This window comes from Rhea americana, unplaced genomic scaffold (genome assembly GCF_003343005.1).
Source record: "Rhea americana isolate MKP2758 unplaced genomic scaffold, rheAme1 scaffold_54, whole genome shotgun sequence".
In the NCBI taxonomy this organism is placed as follows: Eukaryota; Metazoa; Chordata; class Aves; order Rheiformes; family Rheidae; genus Rhea; species Rhea americana.
Genome location: NW_028186690.1, coordinates 3,641,629 through 3,660,678, shown reverse-complemented (window position 1 = coordinate 3,660,678; position 19,050 = coordinate 3,641,629). Strand labels below are relative to the sequence as shown.

General features: G+C 37.7%; 1 protein-coding gene across 1 annotated transcript in view; it reads right to left on the bottom strand.

Annotated features, from left to right (window-relative positions):
• ZNF277 (zinc finger protein 277) overlaps positions 1-19,050 on the bottom strand; it is a 54,138-nt gene that overhangs the window by 22,931 nt on the left and 12,157 nt on the right. The window contains exons 2-4 of the mRNA XM_085318522.1: positions 10,309-10,507; positions 7,107-7,195; positions 5,966-6,048 (exon numbers count right to left, since the gene is read on the bottom strand). Coding sequence (XP_085174648.1) covers positions 5,966-6,048; positions 7,107-7,195; positions 10,309-10,507 — 371 coding nt within the window. The remainder of the gene's footprint in view (positions 1-5,965; positions 6,049-7,106; positions 7,196-10,308; positions 10,508-19,050) is intronic.

Sequence of the window (19,050 nt, the reverse complement as noted above, 5' to 3'; positions counted from 1 at the left end):
ACCCCAGGTGCTAAATAGTCTTACCTTATTGCTCTCTCACTCTTTTCTTATCATAACTCCCTTTATTAACAAGCCTCTCACAAATAATTTATTTAGCTATTTAAATTCAAGGTTTTTATCAGTTACACAAAACAATCATTCACAGCAAGTACTTAAAACAAGCTCTGCTGCTTTTGCTTCCAATCTGAAGAAAAAAAATGGTGGTCCAAAAATATGCCTATTTGGGGACGTAATTTGCCTAAAGAGGTTTCTCTGAAGAGGAAACTTCATGACTGCTATAGTGTGAACCTCTCAAACATCTGAATCAGCAGAGTCCTACTGCACTGAGCACAATGTACTCACTACTCTGAAAAATTCACGTTAACAGGCTACATTTTCTGCTCTGATACCCAATTCGCCAATACTACTGAAATCCTACAGTCTGCCTGGGAAATAAGATACTTCTAGAGATAGCAAGGTAGGTGTAAATTTGGATCTGAATAATATTGGTTAGAGACTTTACAATAAAATATGTATTTTATCAAGCTCTCTTAGGTAACCACACGAACACATAGTGTGTATCTTTAGTTCTAGTTTCTTCCAGTTTAAATAAGAGTTACATTTCCCTGCTGAGTGCTCAGAAAAGCTAGCTATTGCTGTAAGCAAAGGAACAAAGTGAAACCGATTCTGATTTAAAAAAACAAATAAGCACATAGATATATCACAATAAGAAGCTACTGATACACGTTATTGCTAATGAAAAAGATCAGCAYAGTATACTGAGACAAAGACTAGGATTGGTGAGACTTGAGAAGCACTACAGCCTCTAAAAACTGGCCAAGCACATTATTTGATAATTATATAAATCATTAGGATAAACTGCTTTTAGAGTAAGAGAATTAAATTTGTCTTTGTGTCTACAGTTTCCTCAAAGATTGTATGATGAGCTTTGGACTGTGCTYGTAGCTGCTAAGTGGGAAAAGTATTTATAAAAAACATGGTATCAGACACTTCATATCTCTGAAGACCTGCAATCTTAGCCATATAGCAATAGTCTGTATTCAGCTTCTCTCCTTACTGTGTTCAGTTCTCCCACTTCAAACAGTGCTTTCTTGCCTTCCGAGTAGAGAAAAAAATCTTCCAATTCTGTAATCACTATGAAGTCCTCTTCAACATTAGCTCATGGAGAGCACCTTTTCTCTAATATTGCCAGAGATGCCTGCTGGAGATGCTCTTCAGGAAACAGCTTAGCTGTAAGATGCATGGAAATAMAACAGTTCCATCAAGACAGGACACCCAGCCTGAAGAACACTAAACTCCCTTGAAGCCAACTGTCATACCATCTGAGTTACATGTGTTTGTTGATTACTTTGTGCACTTTCCCCCCTCATCCGTTTGAGGAAACATCTATTTTCAGAGCAGATGAGGTGATTCAGTTGCCAAAATATATAGTTCTAGAACTTCAAAAGTAGATCCCCACTGGCCAGGCACACTGAACTGYATGTCAAAGACAAGTCACAAGGAAATGAAGGATGATGGCATTAGAGACCCCTTTGGGAAAGAGAGGAGCAAAAAGCAACAGTCTGTGACTACTACCATCCAAGACATGCTGCCCACCTGGTGATGAAATTCAGATGACTTCAGTTTATCTGGTACAGGCTGATCAAACAACTGGGYGTTCCTGGTATTCAGATAAGAAGTTAGCAAAAAGCCCTGGGAATGAGAATGAAGTCTGAAAGGGAACTGATGATGTCTTTCTGAATCCTTTTGACTGAGATCAAGACACAGGCATAGATCAACATATACCGGAGAGCGTTTAAGAACATCATCCTTTGTATGGGAAGACAAGTGCATCCACCTGACAAAGAATGGAAAGCACATTAGGACATCAGCTGTCAGCTAAGTGAGGAGACCTTCACGCTAGGATTGAAAGGACAGCAAYAAAAATCCAGAGAAGTAAGAGCTGTGACCTACTCGAAAAACAGGAAACTGGGTAGAAAATGGTGATGGTGGTGGGGACAGGATATAAGAAGGGGAAAAGCCTGGATAATCTGCTGAATCACAGATCTTATGGTAAACTGAATAAGATGCCAGAGTACAAAGACAGAACTGCAACTTAACTGGCACTACAATTACTTGGCAAGAGTCTCAGGATTGTAATATGAGTGTTAMATGTTTATTATGAAACCTCTGAGGCTCAGGTGTTCTTCTGACTGTTGTRTTGTATGGAAAGTTGCCTCTTAGGAACATGAAGAATGTTTTCTCTGGGCCTTATCCTAGATTGCASTCTGGTCTGCAGAGCTTGGGTTCTAACTGTAAAGCAGAAATGACTAACTGGRATGGCTGTAATGGTTTGAAAGAAGTACCTATTGAATTTCAGATGTGGAGGTATGAACATGCTAACATTATTACTTGTTCTGTAACCACTTCAGGTGTTTCATTATACCAGTTCAGACTAGCATCTTGATGCCTCTCAGGGCATAGTTTCAACTTCACTTATGTCTGAGACATATTAGGGATCATTCAAACTAATCTCATCCTGGAAATGGTAACCTGGTATACCTGGGAAACTTGTATAGTTGAGTGCTCTAAATATCCCTTTGACTTTCTTCGTGTTTTCACTATTACTTTTCTTCAGGTTGGATTTAATGAGAGGATCTGCAGTCTATTTGCTGCAGAATGGCTGTAATCATGATAGCAAGACAAGAGCAATATGGTGGGGTGTGTTTATTTTCTAAAAATGGAAGCTTTGGGTTTTTTGCCCCTCTCCTCTTTTTTTCTTAGAAAAAGCTTAAAGATAAGCCTRTGTGGCTGATACTGACACTGCCCCTCCTAGTGTCTTGATATTTGCCTCCAGGACTTCCTTGCCTGGTTCCACTGCTGATTTCACAACTACTAATTCTTTGTCAAGAATTGTGTCCAGAAGACTGCATCTGTTTTGTATTATATAGCCCTGTCAGCTGTTTCAACAAGCTGTGCACTCTAGCCCAGTTCAGGCTCATTCCTTGCTCTCTCGATGCATCACAGTCACCATAATGTCTCTACAAAGCATCCACCTTGGCTAGCTCCCTTGCTGCAAACAGCCTGAAATACTCCTAAACTGGAGTTTCAAAACTGCTAAACAAAATGCATTAGCTAGCGCATTTTAAAGATAAAATTCATCCTTGTTTAGGCATGCTGTTGGAGACAGTAGTTAGAATTCAGAGGCTGSAGAAAAATCAGCAGAAGTTGTATAGTTCTGTTTTTTATTCTGTGCAACTCATATGAGCCCACTTGCCAGCTTACTCTTGATTGCTGGACTTGTCTGGAGGTAAAAGACTTTGCAAAGCAAAATAACTATTTAACTTGCAAGTCAACACTCAGATTGCAGCAAAAGGAAGTGAAAAACTAAACAAACTTTACTGCTATAACTAAAGCCATGACTCCACTAGCCCCAATTACAGCTGCAGCTCAATTTCAAAAAATCCTTCTGTAAAAACTGGAGATACAAATTCTAGTATTTATAACAGTGTTAATAACAAAGGCTATTTCACTCCCTTAAACAAGAATGCATTTCTTTTCAAATTTAATTGCTCTGCAAAGAAAAACACTTGCTTTAGGCTAAATACTGCACTCTATTCTAAATTTGAGGAAACATATCTCTTTTCAGAGCAGATGAGGTGATTCAGTTGCCAACAGAATCTGCACTCCCTGGACACAGGTAGTGGAGAGAAGGTCTATATAGAATAGGGCTGTATAGTGCAAAACACCACAAAACCAGAAATACATGCCATTTAAAAAAGAAAAAAAGTACAGTCCAGTACATAGCAGCCAGGAGTTACCATTAAAATAGACAGTTCTAYGAAAATATTAGCTGTGTGCTCAATAATGACCCTTTGTCCTCACCTCAAAGTCACCAATAGCACTATATATGCTTGGGAAAAGAAATTCATCAGGACACTGTATCTCCATGTGCAATATTCAGGATGTCCCTGATAACCTCAAAGGGATTGTAGTAAACTGGAAAAGGTACAGAAAAGTGCTGCAATTAGGAACAATGAAGAACCATTAAATAGAGAGTATCTTCAGATATGACTGAGGGAAGACGTAATGTAAGGTATGAAAATCATGAAAGGTGTGGATAAGATGATTAAGGTGTTCACTACCTCTTCTAATAAGCAAAGTAGCCAGGTAAGAAGTAACAGATTCAAAAGTACCAAAGAGTTAGTTCTTTTACACCGTGYGGTTAAGCTGTGAAACTCACTGCTACAGGAAGCTATGGATACCAGGAGTTTATGTGAGTTCAAGGAGTGACAGGCTGCTGACAGAAGAAAAATCGGTTGTGTTAATACAGATACAATGTTGTTGACTCAGGAAATTCTTGAGCTGCCAATCGCTGGAACTGGGAAAATATTCTGAGAAAGAATCAGTTCAAATTCTTTCAGTTCTGACCTGTCAGTTCAGAAAAGGGTAAAARATATRCCACACACACTTTGCTGCTCTCAARGATCAGATACTGATCTCGTGAATCTTTTTTCCTGATCCAGGATTGCTCTTCTTCTGATGAATTGGAATAGCAGCAAGCTAGRGATGAGTGTATCAGCTGCTTTTTTCTTAGTCCATGCCAATCCAAAGGACCTACACAAGAATGGAGATTTCAGCTGTGGCAACTCTCACTCCATGAAAATTGCCTCAGTGGGAGAACTACCACAGTTCTGTGTGAGAGTTAGGATACTACGGATAGCACTGCACTGCTTGTACATTCCACAGTTTCTGAGGATTCACTAGGATAGTGTGGCAGGCTGCAGACAGTACTTCAAGCAGCAAATTCAAAGAGCATTCACAGGGTATTTGAACTAAATGGATTCTGGCTGACAACCCCAGTTTTCTTGTGGACTAGCCCTAGTCTTTGTAAGTATCTCCTATCATTTTGAAGGTTTATGTTTTAAGGTCTTTTTTAGTTGCATGCTGTGCATGTAGAGACTTGTAACAGAAACATTAACGTTAGTATGAATGAAGACCAGAAGAAACAGCAGAAAAAAGGGTTAAAAGGCCGGTGTTGATAAGGACACCATTCCTAGGATTCCACTTTCAGAAGTAAACTGAGGAACATTCAATGTCAAGACKAAAAGGCCTGCACTTGAAGACTGCAGTATAGATCATTCTTCAACAGAAGACCCAACCTAACACTAAGAGGATGACAACAGGACTGCTACATATCACAAAACATTCATTTTTGAGTTAACCCAGCAGATGTYTATTTCAAACATACATTCCAAACAAGAAAAAAACATGACGGASAGTAACCTGGCCTAAGACTTATGGAGGCTGAGGTCAGCAAGAGTCTAAGGCAAAGGACCACCCCATAAGAAAAAATGACTCTTAAAAGGTATGAGAGATCTGTCCAAAATACTAGCTTGTCATCATCAGCCAAGAAGAATCCCAGAAATGTGATGAGGATGTAACAGCTGGAATTTCTTGTCCTTTATATYTCACAAAAATGACCCCAGACAGACCTTCTTCACATGCATGTTCGTGCTTGTAAGTATGTGAGTGTGAATGAGTGAGAGAATGTGAACGCATAAAATCAACTTGCTAAAAGATTTTGTAAATAAGTGCCACCTTCCCATTTCACAGAACCTCACACAGAGYTTTATTTTGCTGATTTACCTACATATATATATTATTACACAAAAGAAAGTGTGTCWATGCACTGCAGATTCTTGAAAGAAGAAAGACACTCTGCACACTCAACTTTTTTTTGTGCTCTGGGCATATTTTCTACTCGTRTGGAGTACTGACATACAACCTGTAAATTTATTTCAAGGAAAATCTATAAACAGGAAGTTTGTGYATGTGTAAGTAGCAGTTATGGAAATGAGCTAAAAAAAATCTAAATTTTGCAATTTAACRTAAACTGCTTTAATTTTAAAATGCCCGTGAATTTCCATATGTTATATTATGAGACTAACTCAAAAAAACTGACATAATACAAGCAATTTCTTACCAGTCTCTTTCGTTGAAGCTGTTCTCTAAGTAATCTGTCTTCTGGTAAAACATCACATAGAAGAAAATAATTGTCCTGTTCTTCTGTTAAGAGATTAGGAAGTCAGGGTAAGGGGAGAAAAGCTGCACCTGTCTTGAATATTTGAGGTATATAATTTGCTAAACCTTCAGGGTGCTTTAAGAATRCGAGATGATTTTTTTACCTTTAAAAATCAGTTATTTTATTTTCATAATTTAATGAAACATACTTTTATACACATATTTTCCCCATATTTATAGGCCTTTGTCAGTAATTACACATATGCTTCTGATCTTAAACTGAATTGCATTTACATCATTTACATTGCAGTACAAAGACAAAGATATAGCACACATTTCCCCTTCTCCACCTTTATTCTCTTTTATGTTGGTTCTTCTGTSGCTATCAAAGCAATTTCAATCATTGATATTAGTTACAGTTTAAAATCAGCATGAAAGGAACATCAAATGAGCTTTAATACTATCATCTTGCATGTGCATTTTTTAAGTTATTTTCCTAAGTAACAGCTRCTAGTCATATTCTGCCAAAGCAGCAGAATTGTGAAGTACAGTCTTCAGTCTTGTGTCAGAGCCCAGACAACTGCAGTCTTCTTACTCTTAACATGAAGATGTTTTCTCCTAGTATCCCTGGGGCAGTAGTAAGCATAATGACAGGGGAAACGAATCATAGTTGCAGTCCTGTTATCCCAAAGAGGTGGTAGCATGAGTGGGGTGGGGGTCAGGGTGAAATTTAAAAGATAGGTCACTAGGAATGCTTCTCCACATTTCTAGAAAAACTGTCACCACTTATTATGCAGTGGGTACCAAAGCTTCCTTAGCCATGATGTGGAGAAGCACTGCTTTTAGGTCTTCACCTATAATCTGGTCTCAATTCACCAGACCATTTAAGTATGTAMTTGAGTTCATCTTCACTCAGCACAGTGCTGAAGTATATACTGAAGTACAATCCTATTGAAATCTAAGTTTAAACATGTGGTTAACAGTTAAATGTGACTTCTGTGCTTTTCTGGCCTAGTGTCAGATTACTTCACSCTTAGCTGGATCAAAACAGCACAATTATCACACAATCCTACCAACAAAGAGTAGTAAAGCAGCACACTTACCTAATGGAGCTTCTGAATTTGTTCTTATCACACTACAAAAATCTGTGATGGGCTGCTCTGTGAACCTCCTCTTCCAATACAAGATGTATCTTTAAAAAAGAGGGACAGAGAATTAATAAAAGAGGGAACATCAGAAAGTTTAATAAACAGTTGATTGACTCTCAATTTTTCCATCCTTTAAATTCTTAGAGTGCTTAGTTATTTTTTTWAAAAATCCCTGTCTGTTTTCTTCTCCTTTAATCTGGTTTTCCAGTTCACTAAATTTATTCAGCTTCWTTAAAACAGAGTTCAACTACCCTGCCAAAATAAGTGAAAGTAAGAAAGATTTGCATTAAGCTCTACATAAACAATGTGACCTATTCACATCTTTAGACAGAAATGCCACTCAGACGCATCTTTACTGAAAAGATATGCTACAGGGGACTCTTCAATTCCCAAAATATTCTGCTTGGTGTTCTGCAAGATGCAGACAAGAAACTAAAACTCAGTAAAAACACAAACTTGTCAAAAGCAAGGTTTTGGCAGGTCTCCTGTGGAACTACACTGAAAATTGTAGCTTGGCAGAAAACTAGAAAGAAAAATGAAATCCCCAAATGCCTAGAGGTAGGCTAGAAGATAGGCCCTAAATACATCTTGAAAGTTTAATCCATTGACTACAGTTGTTTAAAAAACAAGCTTGTACAATGCTTGTACTATAGCAGCATTAACAGACTCCCAACTGAGATTAGAGTCCCACTGAACTAGAAGCTACTGTTTAATCAAGAAAAAACATCATTTACAATTATATTTGATAGGAACCTTGTGCTATTTATTCAGAATCTTACTATAAAAAAATCTGCAAATTCTTAATTGCACAGTTATCTTTACACCCATGACTCGTGTGTGATATCAATCATGTAAGAGTTGGTAAGATCAAAGCCAGCTACTCAAAGACTGCTGTCTATTGATATGCCATCAACTTAGGAAAAAAAGCAAAAGAAAAATCACACACCATTATTATGTAGCAGTTCACACTGGCATAATCTGAGAGTTTACTTCCCACAGCTATCACATCCTGCAGTGGTTCATACTACCTCTATCTATGATCTATCTTAATTTATGAGAGCTTTAATTACAGCAGCCAAGGAATCAGCCACATTCGTCTCTGCTAACTCTGACATGGAGAGGGTTAACCTCTAGCACAGCAGACAGCTAAGCACATTAATGCCAGTATGAATGGCTGAAGTTCATTCAGAGGCATTACTGGATGTCTAAAGTGAGAGGTGAGCATTATGCTGCTCCCCTGCCCGCTCCAGTGCTCAGCACACAATGAAATAGTTTTGCTGCTATACAGAAAAGCAAATCTTCCAGGTTAAGTCTTCTCTGAGTTTTTAGGACATAAACATGCAAATGAAGGGATTTCAAGATGTCATATAGTCTGTCCCCTGCACTGAAACGGCACTCAACATCATTAAGACAAAATCTCACCTGACCTTAACCTCTGTGCCATGAAGCTTATTGTTAGAGGATTTCATAAGATTTAACTCAAATAGTCAACGCTTATATGAAGCCAACTCCTTGTCATACTCCCAGGGACAGAGAACAAGTGATCAGTGTCCTCTTTACATTCACAGAGCAGAGGCTTATTTCCCTTACTTCCTCCTCCTCCCCCTAGMCCGAATTTWTTTTTATTTTTACAARAGAAACAAAACAAATTTGTTAGCTTTTTCTCACAGGAACATTACAAAACTTGACCAATCTAGCATTGTTCTCTGTTAGATTTTCAGTTCTTGTAGTTCTGTCAAGCAATGTAATGCCCAAGACTGGGCTTGACTTGTTGCTAAGTATAAAAATATTAATTCTTATTTGTAGTTATTTCCCTGTATTTTTTCTGTCCTGCTCTCCTGTTTAACATCTCCAATGCCACTTGCTTTTTTGTGGGCAGTACTAGACTATTCTACTAATATTCAGTACTGCAAATAAGAGAAGGTACACCTCAGAGTTACAGCTTCACCATTTCACATCCTGGAGCCACCTTCTTTAAGATTTGGCTACTTTGCAATTGYATTAGCAGCAAAAATAATCTAAATGGACATTTTCTTGAAAAGGTAATTTAAGAATACATTTCTRTTAACCCAGGACAATCCCCCAAGCACAGCTAAACTCCCTTTCCATTACTGAGCAGTTCTGATCCCTTTATTTATCTGAGAAAACTAGCAATATCTCCAAAGACTATTGCATTCTTGTTCTGCCTGCTTTCAGCACAAAAGCAAACAAAAAATAAGCGTCCTTTTTCAATTTTAAGCAAAGTTAAGATCATACTTCTGAATAAGGGTTTATATGGCTTACATTTCCCAGATTTCATCTTAATCTTTCATTTTTGCATCTTGATAGTCAGACACAAGATACTGGCTTTGACAGAGTATCTAAACAGAGAAAACCTAGCAGAAAATGTCTTTTAGTCAATAAATTAGGCAGCTAAAGTTTAAACACTGCAATAGAACTATCTACAAATTGGGAGGTACCATCTAGCCTCATGACTGGACCATACATTGTCGTCCATGAAAACAGAATGCCAAGCAAGTGCTGGAATTACAAGCCAGCTGGGCTTGYGCCAGCTACTAGAGGAAGCTAAGAGAAAGAAAGTCAAATGTGACCCTGCWGAGATGATCGATGACACAGCTGTGGAAGAAGTCACAGTTACATGTAGATCACAGTACTGTAAAGTATAGTTAAGGATTAAATGTGATTTCTGTGGCATACTGGCATCCTTAAAATAGTGTAAATGAATTTTATCCAAGAATGTGACCGTTCACATACTGAAGTTGCACAGCAGTAGAATAGTCCTGCCCTTAAGAATAAACCCCCAAATTGGAAGAGYTGATTGTCTAGAATACGTGTTATGAAATAAACAGCTTTATAGATTGTATAGAAGTCATTGATTAACAGCAGGATCTGAAAAGTCACTAAGATATGTCAAACAATTTCTAACACATGAACTGTCCTGTATCCCAATTATAAACTCTCCTGATCCTAGTAACATCTTGGGAGAATGAGGAGAAATCAACCTTACAATCCAACAACAAAAAGAACATCAAAAAAAAAAAAATCCTCCCAAAACACATAGCTTCAAAACAAGTATTTAAAAAAGAAAATCTCTGGATTTCTGAAGCTTTATATGATACTTGCATACCTACCCATTTTAAATCCTAAAAACACTTACCTTCGAAAATCTGCAACYAGTTTCACATCTGCTATGACAAGTTTGTGTTCAATAATCATGTGCTTCAGGAGTTGGTTTCGTTCTGCTAAGAGGTAGCATTCTTTGCAGAAAATGCAAGGCACATAGGGGAAACTTTCTATAGCAGCACYACCACCTGGACTTTCTGGCAGAGAGAGAGGCTCCAAAATATATTCTGTATCTAAGATAAATAAAARAGAATAATTAAATTAGCTTTGATTAACAGAGGAAAGCTGCATCACTCAAGAGTATGTTTAGGCAGTATAGGTAAAACTGGGAAAGTAGTTTTTGTCTTGGTTTTGTTGCATGGATGCYTCTAGCAACAAATGCTTGGAAGCCAGTTAATTGCATTAATTCCGGAAGAACTGTGTGAAGTTAGAACAGGCTAGTAGTTGAGTATCTGCTCCAACTGAAATTCCCAGTTGACCTTAAGTCARAGCTTATCAGACGGTAAAAGCGCACTGCTTACTATGACAGGAAGTTTAGTGATGAGACGCCTACTTTACTTCCTTTAGCTATCTAGTCTATCTATGGACAAAAATGAAGYTTCTGTTTGTCACATTCCTCATACTATCAGCAAGGCATTAGACTGAACAGAACAGACTGGTTTTTATGTGGACTCACATAATTATCTTCATATATTGCACAGTAATTTATCATTTTCTGACTTTTAAGGGGCTGTATGCATTTAATTTGTCTTTTTCCCATTAGGATCTTTCTTACTGTTCTGTGACAAAGGAAAAGGCTATTCTTGCCCAGGATTACTGTTACGTGAAAACCTAGGTCTATCAAACTTCCTAACTGTACATGTAACGAGGGGCCAGGCTTGACCTATGTGGAAAGGTACTAGGCTTTTTTCACACTATCCTGTACTAGASCCAGGCCATAGGTTATTCATACATGTTACAGCATGAAGATGTGAATCACTAACCGATGTTCTCCAGGTTCATTGCGGTCTGAAGTTCAACGAGTGGATGGACTGCACAGTATTRTGATAGCATTGCAGCTTTTCCCTTACCAAATAAAAAGATTGATCTGGGGTATGTGTGCTCCTCACCATTTAAACAGCAGCAGTGCAAATTCATCAGCTCTTCTACTGGCATGAATTAGCATAATTCATTAAGATACATTGTGAAACAAACAGATTTCAACAGCTGGCCCTATTAGTCTGACCAAACTGCAGGTGTCTGGAAATAAACCGTGGTGTTCACTTTCTAAACAAATCGTATCTGAGTCCTCYGCAAGGGTCTATCTTTGAAATAAAATACCAACTTCAAAGATGCATATGTATCTTAGATTTTAACTACATCAAATTTCAATAGCAGAAGGGCAATAAAGGAAACAAGAAAAAACTTGCAAATGTTGCTGTGGAACAAAAAAACAACCCTGAAAAACTGTTAAGGTTTCTACTCATGACATTTGAAAAATCAAAACTTCCTAGAAAGGCAGTGACTTGGMTGAAGACTGATGACCAGGTTACACTGAATTCAGTTTATCTGATACAGCGCATAGAAATGGTAGCTGCGCTACCATGGAGCATAGCATTACCTGCAGCAGTACAACTGCAGCAATAAAACTGCTGGTTTTATCTGCACTTCAGCCTTCCCCCTTCCCCCAKGTATTTCTTTGCCAAACTGGGATACGTATAAATTGTTCCTTTTTTTTTCTATTTTAAGAACAGCAGCTGCTACACTAAGTAATAYAGCATTTCTCATGAAGGGATCAGCACTCCTAAGCAAAACTGATTTTACCTGCAAGATTTTCACAGGTCTGTGAAATCCTACAGTTAGTATTGTTTTACAGCCTGAAGAATCATTAAAACATATTTACAGAGAAAAGTAGAGCAACTTAATTTCCTCTGCAATTGCTGACTTTCACTGATGCCAAGAGAAGATCATCTGTCAGCCGGTTCAGCTGTGCTCAACAAGCAGCTGGACTGCTTTTTGTTCATTTTTGGTTTAGGTCTCTTGCAGCGACCTATTTAAACACTTAGAAGTCCTAATAAACAAATGCCTATCTGACTCAACAAACTAACTTTCAGAAGATAGGTGTATATGGCAGGAAGTGCTATTCAACAAGGAGGGTTTAGCAGGAGTGCTTGGAAGTAGCAACTGTTTGGACTTGAAAAAAAGGTTAAAGACAGAGCTGTTAACCTTTAYGTTTAGTGGTGAGTTGCAGAAAGGAATAAATTAGGATGGAGAAGTTTTTGATGCCCAAAGAGAGTAGATAATACTAACAGAGAATAATTTACAATACAGACAACTGGATCAGTGTGGCAACTGAAGAAGCTTATGCAATTTATTATAAAGGCACTTAAAGGAGGAGGTGAGGGGAAAAAAAAGAGTCCGTGAAAACATCCTTGTTCTCATCTGCTGCTGCTGCTGCTGCTGCAAAAAAAAAAACATTGAACAAGAGGATAAACGCACAGAGTTGAACAAAGATACACAGCCTTTAGCACTGTACTTAATGGATTAACACATAACACAAACATCAAGAGAGTACAAATAAAGCTAAGCATATTATTGAAATCTCAGCAAAGGCAGTTCTTGGACCCCACCAAGACTCCCACATGCAGAGACTCTTGAAAATCAGGGAAAAGCAGCAAGCTTTCTTGAAGTGTACTGTCACAAGAATAACTGCACAGGGCCAGATTAAACATCCATCTACTACAGTACCCTGAGTGACAGYAACAAGAAGCAAAAACCTAGGGAAGAGTATAAAAATAGGGCAAATAAACAGTGACCAGACAAACAGCATAGCCCTCCAGAAATCTGAGGGTTGAGACTTTGAGTTACAGGCTATACCTGTACCTCTGTTTAATAGTATTTTATGAATTTTTCTTTCATGGGTTTGTTTCAGCACTCTTTGACGTTGTCTATCTATTAAGACCTGTGAAGATCTGTAGCAATGTTTCATGTTCTCCTAATTGTCATTCATTCCTTTTTGTACTCGTTCAATTCTTTTCTAGTTCTATTCTACTCTTTCTAAAATTTGAAGGAGTGGTCTAGAACTCTAAAAGAGTGGAAGGAAATGGATTCCTAAACTAGCACAGTTTCTCCTCAGTCTCTTCTCTACTCCTTTTTTATTTCTAGCATCTTGTTGCTTTTTATACTATTCTTACATTGAACTATCTTTGGTGATTTCAAAATCTCATAAAACTTCTAAATTAGATATTATCATACATTACAGTGTATATATTCTCTGTATTCACTCCCAAGCACATAGTTCTGCATTTGTTAACCCTGAATATCATTTTTAATGTCCAGTTCAATCAAATACCATAAGATTATGTCACAATACTTCAGTTAGTCCTACYGCTTGCTACTTGGAGAAAGTTTTACATGAGGAAGAGAAGGCTGAGGGGGGATCTTATCAATGTGCATAAGTACCTGAAGGGAGGGTGTCAAGGTAGCGGGGACAAACTCTTTTCATAGACTCATAGAATCATAGAACAGAATCATAGAATCAGTTGTCCCRTGTGACAGGACAAGAGGCACTGGGCAGAAATTGAAGCACAGGAAGTTCCACCTGAACGTGAGGGGGAATTTCTTCCCYGTGAGAGTGACGGAGCACTGGCACAGGTTGCCCAGAGAGGTTGTGGAGTCTCCTTCTCTGGGATCTTCAAGGCCCACCTGGATGCAACCCTGTCTAACATGCTCTAAGTGACTCTGCTTGAGCAGGGAGGTTGGACTAGATGGTCTCCAGAGGTCCCTTCCAACCTTACTGATTCTATGATTCTATGAACAGCAAAATTTGTCACCTAATATCCTTTCCTAGCTATTTGTGCCTATGGTTAACAGCACAGGACTTAATTCCCTAAGAGAACAGACCTGTGCAAGACTCTTCATTAAGTTTCTGCCAAACGATCCTTTCAGCAGTGAGTTTTTCTCCTCTGCATTGAGGATAAACAGTATGACTGTTATGCAAGTAGATATCCCAGAGACTTTACAGAAAGCCCACCTAAACTCAAGAACTAAGAAACCCCTTTCTTATTCACAGAATTAACAGCTGACATTGTGTTTGTTCAACCTTTAACATGGTGGATAAAACTGTACTTTTTACCTCAAATTCAGAGCTAAAAAATGTAAACCAGTATAAAAAAAAGAGACTAGAGGAGTTTATTCTTTGAAAACAAAGACTAAAAAGTGTACCGAATTTTTCAGAGAAAAAAAATAAATGAATACTTCAAGGATATCTGACAATGAGATGGTATAGAAAAATGAGTTGGATCACATAAACTGCTCTAAAAACTAAAACAGRCAATACTTTTTGTTATGGGCACAAGTCTGGCACCCAGTACATTGGTATCCTGATTTCTGGATGGGACCTCTGCACCATTATAACAATAATAGAAGAACATGAAAAAAGGTTGTCTGTTAAAGAAATCATTTGGCTTTATTTTAACCTGAAGTGCTGTTATAATATAGACTTGCTCAACTTTAATTAAATGCTGGAAGTGGCATCATTTTCCTCACTGGAACATTTTTGCTTCAAATATAACTGCTCTCAGCTCAAAACTAACATTAGTTTGCACATTAAGGAAACATTATATCCATATAGTTATGACACAGACTAGTGCAATTCAGGCAATCCACTCTACCTGCACAAGTCGCATAATGCAATTATCAAAAAGCAATATGCTGTGTAATTTTATGGTCAATACAATAGATCTGAATAACAGAAAGAAAAGCAAGGAAATATTCTGGTCTTCAAATTGTGAAAGGCAAAGTTACAGGARATTGTTTAGCCAGTTTAACAGCTTGCACATCAAGATGTGAAGGTCCTGTCTTTTTCCACCTTATCTTCCCAATTCTAAGCATCACTATTGCTCTTTAGGTTGTGCTGGCTCCTATGCCTGCCAAAYCTCTTGCTGAGTTGATTCTACTCTGTAACCAGACAGAACTATCTTTCCTTCTTCTTTCTTTCTGGTCTATAATATTGAGTATGCTCACAGAAAAATCTGGTAAGTGCATGAGCAAGCTAAGAAGAGGGAAGAGCAAGCTAAGAAGAGGGAAGATACAGCTAGAAGCAATGAGGTGAAACAGGACTTTCCTCTTTTCAGGATGCAAAACTGGTTAACAGAGTCAGCTGTCTCACATAATTTCACCACTGTGCTTATGCCTTTAGAGTGTACGAGGCTGCTTTAAAAGCATTATACACAAAGGAAAACAGAAGACTAAGATTTTATCATTGCGCTTCCTAGCAAGAACATCCAGCACTGCTGCTTGAGTACACAAAACCTACTAGTCTCTGTATAGGCGTATGTAACTTACTAAGTACAGTAAGAACTGTTGTTGTTGTGTTCAATTCTTTTTGGTTGCACATCTGATATAGGTACTCTCTCTAGACCTGAGGATAAGTTTAACATTGGTGCACAAATTATATTCTCTAACTAGACAGTGGAGGTGCTACAGTCCAAAACTAACTTCAATTTCTAACTCACATGCCCTGGCTCTGAGGTGGAATCTGCAGCCTTGGTTCAAGTGCCAAGCAAATACCTCAAAAAGGCATTCAGTAAGCAGAGGGAGGAACTCCCCACAATAATCTGCAGGGAATGCTGAAAAGAAAGGCACTTATACCCTTCTTGAAGCTTTGCCATGGGATAAAAAGCAATGAGTCATGGGACTAGAAAAAGAGAAGACGACATAAGTCCAATAACTAGGGTTTTTATCCAGGAAATAAGAAATGTAATTCCTTTTATAAAGATTAAGATTTTTGCCACTAGCTGCTTATTATCAGAAGAATACAACTGAAAACTCAAGACTTAGTATATTCTGAGAAATTAAATGGCAAGAGGGGAATTCATGCAAATTGGCTTAAGACCTGGATATTTATAGGTTCCATGTCATTTTGCAGTTTATGGCACAACAGCAAAGCTTTACACTGAAGAGTATATTACGTAAATATAGACATGTACAGCATATATTTATAAGTCCACTGTTGGTWACACAAGGATAATAAAACAAAATAAGAATATCTGCTGGAATGTTAAATGTCTTTCTAATTTAATTCAGTAGTTGAATGAATCAATTAATTACCAACAAGCCTGGTTTATTATCACATTAATACAGCTGGTTAATATTATGAGATTAGTAGAACTTGAAATGACCCTAAACCAAACACGAATGCAACAAAAGATCTACAAGCAAATAAATGAGTCTAAACAATGAGTAAAAGACTGAGGTTTTTACACACAGAAAGAACAAAGAGGAAAAAAAAATGACAGGGAAACAAAAGACAGGCAGCAAACCTGGCACTCTGTAGTAACAGCATAACAGATGCCTACAGGAAAACAGAAAGGCTGAGCATCATCCCTCCAGCACACATTTATAAGGCAGGAATATTTATTTATCAAAATGATTAAACCCCCACATATGTTGCATTAGGGAACCAAGCTGAGTTCCTATTGTTAATTCTGCCCAAAACAGTGCCATATTTAAAAAATCTCCTGGAAATAAGCAGTTTTAAAGCTTTTTCTAGTAGCACTTCTTGAGTAATAATGACAAAGAATATGAAGAAATACTGGCTTGACACTTGGAATGTACACGACAGCTTTCTTGTACTGCAACCTTGGCACTGCAGAATCTATTGGCACAGCTGCATTCTCTAATATGTGGTCATATTCTTGGAAGAGATTTTATACTAATTACAGGATTTTTCCTTTGTTTTCTAGAGTATGAAAGATGGATGACTAATGACTTGCCAAATAAACCCTATTCGAAAACAAAACTCAGAGTAAAGACACAAAACCCCCTGTCATCATCCTCACCAAGAATACACGCAAAATATGTTCCTTAGTGAAAGAAGAACAATATACATAACAATTTCCTCACTCTCCATATTAAAACACTCAAGGGCTTCTATTAATTTGAATTATCATTCAGTCTATGTTCATGAGGAATTATTTAGCTATTACTTCTGCTCATTAACACACTATCAATGATAAATGGGAATTAGTTAAAAAGTCTATGTGCTCTAGGAGACAATATAGCTGTAGCTTCCCTGAGATCAATCAGTCTTAACCTTCTGCAGTTTTTCATTGAATGCAAATGAGCACTTCAAAAGCATACTTAATCCTACAGCTAAACCTTTTCAGTTTTACAGAAACTGTACATATTTTGTAGCATCTACTATCTGGGAATATGAGAATTTTATTCCATCAAAATGACAATCTAAAAAAACCCCTTTAAGTTACCAAATCCTAATGTCTCAGGATAGTTTCTTTCTATTGAGCAGGTGTCTGCTGGGAGCTGGAACTAACAGAAATACAACTGTGCTTAATAGCCATATTTAACAGGGCTGCTCTGTCGGGAAGCTTAGGATGTTGCAGTTTCATTAGCATTAACAAGCGTTGCTATGGGTACCAGAGTACAGGCATCAGAATACAAGTGAATAGAAGTAGCGGGAAACTGATTAATAAAAGTGTGAAGTGTTGGATGTTAATAAAAGAAAACCAATGTGCTTGCCAATAAGATCGTGTTTAAATAGTAAATTATATTATTGCTTAGTTCACCAACAGGTATATGTCACTGCTTGTCATCTTTTTGCATAACCAAAAAAGACAAAGCTCTGCATGAATAWACACTAGAGCAACAACACTACTCTCACATTGAGAGGGGGATGGACAGACAGACACACGCATACACATATGCACTGAGGAAACTGCCCCTAGTATGTATGYATAACAACACTTAAGTACTGATGATAATATGCAATTTATAAATGTTTAACATACCACAGACAAGTTCCGTGCAAGCTCAGAGCCCGATAATAGCTCATGTCTGGACAAACAGCATAGACTAACATCAGCCTAACTAAATGTGGGGTTGGATCTCTTGGTTAYAAAATATGAAACAATATTAATGTCAGTAATTAAAGAAGAAATTTTGGATGATTTTATTATATTCTTTAGAGTTACTCTGATTTCATATCACTATAGTTAAGCAAAATTTGTACCATTTCTGTTTATACACCTAAAGGATGAAATGGTCGCATCTCAGGAGCGCCTACGCTGGAAAAAAAAAAAAGTGTCACACTCGAAATACAAAACCAACTATTCTACTCTTAATAAAACTAGGAAAAAATGTCCTACTCCAACTATCAAAAGAATGCCTGCAAGCTTACACTATTTTTCCATCTTCCTTTTCCAAAAGTTAGAATTAAAAAAAGTGCAACAGCAGTAATACCTACAAATGACAATCCCCATAATAATTAGTAACAGAACTTCTGCTTTGCTGTTCATTAAACAGTGAAAGCTGTATTTTGGACTCCAGTTACAACAGGTATTTCCTTTATTTCAGCAATATCTTTAGAATACTCCCCCAAGTCTTAGCACACCCACTCCTTTTGCCACTAAAAATATTTTTACCAATTCCAATCAATACCAATTTGATGGTGCCTTAGGATTTACCCATGTCASTTCTCTCACCCACTGGCACTTCTAGGTTGACAAAGTAGAACATGGCTATCTCTTGTGAGCTGCACTGTGAAGGGTACACACAAGCTTTCATTACTGAAGCTCTTGAACACATTTCAGTCTTCTTCAAAACACTTACTGCTATAGTTTCATTTCTATTCCCATTCTGCCTGCCTCTTCGCTCTTCTAGGATGCCCTAGCAGAGTCTTTCTCCTCTGCAGCCACTACACTCTTAGCACTCAAATCTCCTCACTGGTGTGATAAGAATCAAGAAACTAAGTTCAGGTTAAATACCCTATGCAACTTTG